Source organism: Monopterus albus, unplaced genomic scaffold, assembly GCF_001952655.1.
Source record: "Monopterus albus unplaced genomic scaffold, M_albus_1.0 scaffold94.1, whole genome shotgun sequence".
NCBI classification, from domain to species: Eukaryota; Metazoa; Chordata; class Actinopteri; order Synbranchiformes; family Synbranchidae; genus Monopterus; species Monopterus albus.
The window spans coordinates 2,495,946-2,504,738 of record NW_018127974.1 but is presented as its reverse complement, the minus strand read 5'-3'; the positions used below and the strand labels follow the sequence as shown (position 1 = coordinate 2,504,738).

The 8,793-nt window shown below is 41.2% G+C and overlaps 1 protein-coding gene across 1 annotated transcript in view; it reads left to right on the top strand.

The window, feature by feature from the left end:
- Window positions 1–5,748, top strand: part of eipr1 (EARP complex and GARP complex interacting protein 1) — a 48,405-nt gene extending 42,657 nt beyond the window's left edge. Inside the window, exons 8-9 of the mRNA XM_020608779.1 lie at window positions 2,727–2,894; window positions 5,538–5,748. Coding sequence (XP_020464435.1) covers window positions 2,727–2,894; window positions 5,538–5,712 — 343 coding nt within the window. The 3' untranslated portion in view covers window positions 5,713–5,748. The remainder of the gene's footprint in view (window positions 1–2,726; window positions 2,895–5,537) is intronic.
- The last annotated feature ends 3,045 nt before the right edge of the window (window positions 5,749–8,793 follow it).

The following is an 8,793-nucleotide window of genomic DNA, read 5'->3' as shown; positions in this document are numbered from 1 at the left end:
AGAGGCAAACAGACAGTTTCAGGTAAAGGCTGGATTATTTTCAAATTAAACTTCACAATATAATTGTAATCAAGAAATGAAAAAGAAGAACCTTTGTAGCTTATTTCATATTTTCTTATTAAGTCAAAAGGTTCTGTATTTTCTTGTTTTCCATTCTCGGCTCATTCATAAAAATAAAAAGGCTACAGTTCAGTACAGCTGCACAGTCATGGTTACTGTTATTGGTCCTGTCTGGTAATAGATGGCAGACTCATTGGACCTGTGGACTTTGACAGACTATTTAGGGTACTGAGTAATTTGGGTGAAGGACCATGACCGGCAGACCTCATGAATGCTCTTCTTGCTCAGTGGGAGCAAGTCCCTTCCCAGAAGAGTGGAGGCTGTTATAGATGCATACAGTGTTGGTGCCTGTGGTTTTTGAATGACATGTTCAGCGCTGTCACTTGTGAGTGTAATATTTTGGCATCTGAATATTTTGTTCAGTTGTCCACATACTTTTGCCCATGTAGTGCAGCTGATACGTTTAAAAAAAAAATGAAATAATTACAATGCAGTCTCTTACAAGAAACAATGTCCTAAGTGCTCTGAATAATCCACAGCTCTCACCAAAACTACTTTTTCTTGGAAATAGTATCTGCTAAAGAAATAATCATATAAAACCACTTACAGTAGGTTGAATGGAATATCCAGAAATCTGAGTGAAAAGTATAACAAAACCAGATATATAGAACATAACTGGCTACAGTGAGAAAATGTGTTATAGAGTAGAAGTGCTGGATTTTATGGGTTTACATTTACCTAGCTGTCTATCTATGTATATACTTTGTATGTATATATATATTTTTTTTATTTCAAATTTTAGCTTCTGTAAAAAGACAGTCTTCAGTTTCTTTTCATGGTGCATATTAGTGCTTCAAAGTCTCTTCCCAGATCGTGTTTACTGGTTTAAAACAACTTTTATTGGGGCCATTATTAATTTATTTAGATCTGTCTAAATTTTTCACGAAATGTTACAAAGTCAGGCAGAGTGTAATTTATCATTTTGTGAAATTTGTCTTTATTCAGGCACATTGAGGAAAACACACAAACACAAAACCTGATAACTCCTTTGCTGTACTGTTGATTGGTTTCTAGTTTTATTAATGGCTTTATTTCCTAACTAATTAAATGCCCTAAATACTGCTGGTGCAATTAAAGGTAGTAATACGCTAATTACTAATTAAATAGGCTGCTCCTCATTTTGTCAGTAAGGACTGCATCACTGTGGTCAAACACAGCCCAGTCCTGCTCTGGGTTGTCCTCTCTGTGGCTTCAAGTAGTGCTAAGAGCTGAACATAGTCTACTGCAGAAGGTTTTGTGTGTGTGTGTGTGCATGGAAGACACGTCGCTCCCGTGTGAGCTGAATAGATGATCAGTGTGTCTATGAGCCGAACTAGGCTACTGCTGCAGCACACCAATCGTTACCTGATAAAGACAGATGCACACACAAAGGCACATACACAAACATATGAACACACACTACAGTGGGCATTATCTCCAAAAGGAAGATAGACTTGGCAAACATATCCATAAAAGATAGCTGCAGATGGGATCTCTTCAGATTGGAGGTGTGTGTGTGTGCGTATGGCCAACAGTGTGGGGACCGCTTTGAATTGTATACCCTGGGAGTGAGGACATTTTGATGGGTCCACACACCTCAAAGCGCTGTATGAGGGTTAAAATTTGGTTTTAGTTTGCCACCATCTAATCTGTGTTCATGCAAGGGTTCTCTTTTTATATCTGTATGGCTACATTTGTGTGCATTCACTTATTTTTGATGTATAAGCATACAGCATGCGTGTGTGTATTTGTCCTATGTGTACACTTATCTTTAGTGTGATGCATATGTGGGTGTTTTCCTGAGTGTCTTGGTTGTGTATGCTCATTTTTCAGAGCGCAGCCAGGATATGGCCTTGGGGTTGCTGGGGGTATTAGGGACTATTTTTTAGCAGGGAAGCGGATTAGGGGAGCACGGGGAATGGCGTGGCTGAGGCTGATTTTCTGTCAACAGCCTTAGTTATCCCTCAATCCCTCCCTGTGTGGGAACTGGGACCTCACTCTGAGCTGTGCCTTGGGCTCACAGATGGAGAGAGACATAGACAAATGCAAAGAGAGAGAGGGGAGACAGTGTTGACAGTCAGAGAAATAAAAAGAGAAGTACAGAAAAAGAGGAAGGGAGGAAATGTGAGAAAGAATTGGATTGAAGAAATAGTCAGACTGAGCAGTAAATCAAACCGGGATCAGGGTGTTTACGATAATGATCATCAGCTCATGTGAACTAAGCCTAAACATAAACATGCAAGGTATCAAATCCTCATTTTTGGCATCTGAACACACTTCCAGATAGGCATATTTGGCTGTGAATCCCACTGAGAATTCTGCATTTTCTGCATGATTTGTGTGGGCATGAGTGTGTGAAAGAGAGAGAGAGACACAGGCGATAACCCTGCACACCTATATGTGTGTGTGTCAGCATGTGTGATCTGCCCCTATGTAGTCAACACATATGTTCAAAAGGTTTTACGCTCACTACAGTAATACCACTGCATTCAGCACTCTTCACTCACATTGTCCGGAACAATGAAAGATGCCTATATGGCTGCAGACTCCACGTGTGAATATGAACTATTCTGACCCACATTGCTGCATTGTTGGATTCTGAATACTAATGTGTGTTTTCATCCCAGGGTGTGGAGCGTCCGCTACAACCATAGCCATGACCAGCTGGTGTTGACAGCCAGCAGTGACAGCCGCCTCATCCTCTCCAATATGGTGTCCATCTCCTCGGAACCATTTGGCCACTTGGTGGACGACGAGGAGCTCAGCGAGGGGGAGGACAACCACCAGGATGACAAGTAGGAGCAGCGTGGGCCAAAATTAAATGCTTTACAGAAAAGAACTAAGTAGTAATTTATAAGAAAAATATAGTTATTTGAAACAGGAGTGCTTCAGGTGGCCGTCACCACCACTGGTGCTCTTATATCATGGAAAAAATGGGACGTGACAGAAAAGAAATCCATTTTAGGCATTCGGGTGGTTGATAATAAATTCTTTTAATAAAACGGGTTAACACATTAAAAACAACATTAGCATGTATCAGCACACTTTCCTTCCTCGGGATGTCAGGACACACAGTAAGCTCAGACCCACAACTAGACAGTACTCAGAGAGACCAAACCTCTCCAAAGGAAGGCTCAGTTTCCCCATAATGCCATAACATTTATATTCCCATGATAGTTTGATAGTTTGGAGTGGTGCTGATACTTTGATTGGTTTGAAAGTTATTCAAGAAAAACAGTAGACATGACAGAAAGTCAGTCATTGATTTAGGGGTAAATTGGGGACTTCAGTGAGTGGACCACGGGCAAAGCAGTGAAGACATCACCTTTCTGTAAGTTTGTTCTGCTTGTTCGACAGCTGTTTGATAAAATGCTCATACAGTCTCTGTTACCTGCTGATTGTTGCACTACGGAGTGATCCTTCATGCCCTCTGCTCAGATGTGTGTGTGTGAGAGGAGCACAGCCCCTCCCTCCTCTAAACAGAGACCAGCAAAATACAGTGAAAAAACAAAGTAGGCCAATCCACGTCAACCTGTGAAGTTATGTCAGGTGACGGTTAAGGGGTGTACTGCTTGTTAGGGTCCGACAGTGCAAGCTGCACTGTGTAATCTGCAGCTGGAACACCAGCGTCCTCGCCAGCAGACTGCTGTGCTCTGTGTTAGTGGAAGGTCTCATGGACAAATCTGCATAGTTTAGAAGTTTTTAAGTACTATGTCTGCTGAGATTTTTTTTGCCAGTCATACATGTCTTCTACATTTTTGTAGTGCTACAGGGGACCTAATGAAACAAACAGTGTGATATAAAAGTTTAAGCAAAAACAAGTGGAATATTTTGAACTGTTCATCTGATATTAGTTTTCTGAGATTAAAGCTGACTGCCTGAACCTCTGCGTTCACGTGCTTTGACACCCAGAATGATATGAGTGGAGAGGTATAACAATAAAAGTATGTTACTGTCAAAACTCTGCAGGAGTTTTTCTCTGTAGCATTTAGAATTTATTTTAAAATTGCAGGGATATCACCTTTAATAGTTCCAATTCAGTGCTTTCCAAATCCGCCACTGTCCTCCATCCATTATTGGCCCATTTCCCCTCTCATCCATAACTACCAGCTCTTACACTCAATGACTCACTCTCATCCACAATTACCAACTCTTCTTCCTAATCATCAGCACTCAGCTTTAGTTTTAACCCTTCCACTGTAGTTATTGACCCCTCTCATATGTACAGTACGTGTCCACTCCACGCTACCTGGGGAACACATCTACTGAAGGCCTCACCTGCTTAGACTGTCTTCAGACTTTATATGGTTGCTTTTAAAATTCAACCATTTGGTCAAATTTGAGGATGATGACAAACACAAGAAAATCTGGATTAGGATTGTTTTTTCATTTGTTTGTTGTTGGTTTTTTTTACCCCCTGTTTGGTTTGTTTTTTATTTATTTATTTATTTTACTTTAACCATTTAGTGATATTAATGTACAGACTGGTGAGAAATCAAAGGAAAACCCACAAAGTGTCTGATTTGACACATTTTTCAGACTACAGTCTGGGGTACATGTATGTGGGCATGTTACACACATTAAAAACCGGATGGTGATCTCCTGACAGCCAGAAGAGCTTCTTTGTTTTATTGTATTTGGTTGAACAATATGAAAAAGTAAAAAAAAACAACAGAAAAACTAAAAATAAAAAAAGAGTGCCACTGCTTTACAAGAATAGAACCAAGGATAGGAACTAAACAGCACATACTGTATATACACTGCACAAAACAACTGTCCATTTTATTTGAAATGGAGGTAAAGTAAAATATATAGAAATTATACTGTATATATCTAACAAATTAAACTAAAAAAAAAAATCCAGATATCTCTTTATATCACATTTTCTTCAAAGAAAAAATAATTAAAATAGTTTTCATTGTTATTTTTTATATAAATTGTATTGCATGTAAGTACAACTATTAAATTGATGATTTTGCTAAGTTCTGTGGAAAGAAATGTCATTGTTACTACAGTGTAGATACTGATTACTGTTCAGCTACAGTATAATCACTCGCCCTCAGACACAGCCTGACAGCACAACTAGCTCTTTTGCCTCTATTTGGGTGCCGCTGGTGACTTGATGACACTGGTCTGTATGGATCTCACCCACACTGTATCTTAGACAAATATTTAAGTTTGATGACCCTGATGCCTTGTTCTCACATTTAACATTGGCTGCATATTAAAAACAAGACAAAGGCCACAGTGTCATTAAACTTGTGCATTTAATATCAGCTCACAGTAGCCGCTTCATTGGTGGTCATGACATACAGACCTGCAACGTTTGCAAAATGGTTCACCAAACGTTAATATACTGTAGGTCTGCAAGATGTGATACGTTCTTCTTCCATGTTCCATGGCTTACCTGTTTGTCTGTGTTTGTGTGTGTGATCCAGGGGTAAGGAGCCCCTAAAGGACAGCGTGGTATCCACCTATGAGGAACATGAGGACAGTGTGTACGCAGTGGAGTGGTCATCGGCTGACCCTTGGCTCTTTGCCTCGCTCAGCTACGACGGACGCCTCGTCATCAACAGGGTTCCCCGTGCCCTCAAATACGGCATCCTGCTCTGAGAGGGAGGGGGGGGACAGGTGATCTGAGTGTGTGGGTGGGTGGGTGGGGGGTTGTGCGCGCTTTTTTAAATACTGTATACTCTAACTGTCCCATTGACTTCTGTAAACAAAAGTCTGTGCTGAGAAGTCAAAGTAAAATAACTACTGGATAAAAGTTGTTTTAAGCTTCATTTTTAAAGAAAAATGTTCATATGGGCCTGATTGCATAAACTGTAGCCCTCTGTGTCATGTATTTATGTGCATTCTTGTTTTGTTTACTGACAGTTTTTTGTCCCAGTATTATTTGTTCTCCTGTTGTGGGGATATATTAGTCATTACCTGGGTGAAAATACCAGTGTTTAGTTCTCAGCTGCCAGTACCAGGACCAGCATTTGTTCTCTTGTAGCTAATGTTAATTTTGCTGCTGTTAGAACTGCAGTATTTAATTCAGTTATGAAATGTGGGCATCTAAAGACACTATCAAAATGAAGTCGAATGGGCAGAATAAAGAAAGAAATCTCTGAATCTTAAGTCCAGTAGCATGAACCTTGAACTTTACCTAATGCTCAAGGATAATTGGTCATTTTCAACTTGCTACTGTTTTGCGAGATTTAGTTGCTGTGACAGCCAGAGGTAGAAAGTACATTCACTCAAGTACTGTACTTAAGCATCATTTTGAGGTATCTGTACTTTACTTGAGTATTTTCCTTGTCTGTTACTTCATACTTTGACCTCATTACATTTCAGAGAAAAAAAGTATAGTTTTTACTCACAAAAGTTTATTTGATAACTTTAGTTACTAGTTACATTTCAGAATGAGATTAATTAAACAAAATGCAGTATAATCCTAAGAATTTATTGATCCATCCATTCATCCGCTTCATCCGAGACCGGGTCGCGGGGGCAGTAGTCCAGGCAGAGCCTCCCAGACTTCCCTCTCCCTACACACCTCCTCTAGCTCCTCAGGAGGACCCCCGAGGCGGTCCCAGGCCAGCCAGGAGACATAGTCTCTCCAACGTGTCCTGGGTTAGCCCCGAGGCCTTCTCCTGGAGGGACATGGCGTCCAGGGGGCGTCCAGGGGGTATCCAAAATTGGTGCTCGGGCCACCTTAACTGGTTCAGCTCAATGTGGAGGAGCAGCAGCTCTTCTCCAAGCTCCTCACGTGTGACTGAGCTCCACAGCCTATCCCTAAGGGTGCACCCAGCCACTCTCCAGAGGAAACTCATTTCTGCCGCTTGTGTCCGCAATCTCATTCTTTCGGTCATGATTCAAAGTTCATGGCCATAGGTGAGGGTAGGAACGAAGATCGACCGGTAAATTGAGAGCTTCGCCTTACGACTCAGCTCCTTTTTCACCACAACGGACCGGTACAGAGACCACATTATTGTGGACGCCGCACCGATCTATCTGTCAACCTGCTGCTCCATTTTTCCCTCATTCGTGAACAAGACCCCCAGATACTTAAACTCCTCCACTTGAGGGAGCAACTCGCCCCCAGCCCGGAGAGGGCAATCCACCTTTTTCCGATTGAGAACCATGGCCTCAGATTTGGAGGTGCTAATTCTCATCCCCACTGCTTCACACTCAGCTGCAAACCCCTCCAGTGCACGCTGTAGGTCTTGAACTGATGAAGCCAACAGAACCACATCATCCAGAGCAGAGACAAGATTCTGTGGCCACCAAAACAGACACCCTCTGTTCCCTGGCTGCACCTAGAAATTCTGTCCATAAAAATAATGAACAGAATCGGTGACAAAGGGCAGCCTTGGTGGAGTTCAACATGCGCCAGAAACAGATCTGACTTACTGCCGGCAATGCGAACCAAGCTCCTACTCCGGTCATACAAGGAACGGGCAGCCCATAACAACGAGGTAAGACTGGTTGGACAAACTCCCATGAACCCTCCAACACCTTGAAGAGGGTATAGAGCTGGTCCAGTGTTCCACGGCCGGGGCGAAAACCGTATTGTTCCTCCTGAATCCGAGGTTCGACTATCAGCCGGATTCTCCTCTCCAGTACCCTGGCATAGACTTTATTTATTTAAATAAATATTTATTTAGAATTTATTGATCATCAGTGGAAAATTCTTAGCCTATCTATCAGTAAAGTACTTCAGATTATAAGCATATAAGGTAATTAACATTAGCTCTATCTTTACCAGCTGGAACATTAAATGTGAAATATACAGTAATTCATCAATAATTATAAACCAATAATATGGTACACATTAGTGTGATCTGTGCCAGGCTGCATAATGAGTATGCTTTTTTTTATTTTTGGCACAATACATATAACAAAAATCCCCCGCTTGCCCCCCACTTTGGGGCGGTCTTGTATTCCTTCCCTCAAGCTCGGGTCCTCTACCAGAGGCCTGGGAGCTTGAGGGCCCTGCACAGCTGTGTTTAAGGATGAAACTAAATATTTTCATCATCAGTGAATCTAATGCTTATTTATTGTATCAACTGCTTAATTGTTGAACCTGCAACATTTGATTTTGTTTTTCTTTCAGCCAACTGGAGGCATCTGAACAAGTTGTAAACACAACACTGACATATTGAACCAAATTTCACTCTTCTTTTAGCTCGGTTTTTGGTCTCCACCATCGTCTTGTGGAGATGTCTGGCTCTGTAGCTGCCACTGAGCTGCAGCTGTTTAGCTGATGTTCCCAGCTATTTGCTAACTTAGTGTGCTGGTTCGTGCTGGTCTCTCAGAGCTGCTGGATATGAGGTTGGTTAGAATGGTGACACTGAATTTAACCATACATTTGCAGGCTGAAAAACCAAAACAACAAAACTGAAAGACACTAAAATGCAAACTGCAGCTCAGATAAACTAGTCAGTTTGGTCATACACAGTGCATGCAGTTATTTAAACAACAGTTAATATAAAAGTACCACTACTAAGTCTAGAAAATGCCTAGCCATTCCATTCCAGTTTATACCTACCAACACTCCAAAATCCACACATATTTAATTTACAAAAAGAGAGAAAAGAGCAGAAAATTGATATAAAAACTGGTTGGTATTTTTGCTTCATTAAAAACCATTTAATCCATTTTTGAAATTGTTGTTGATTAACTTCCTGCCGAATAATTAACTAATTG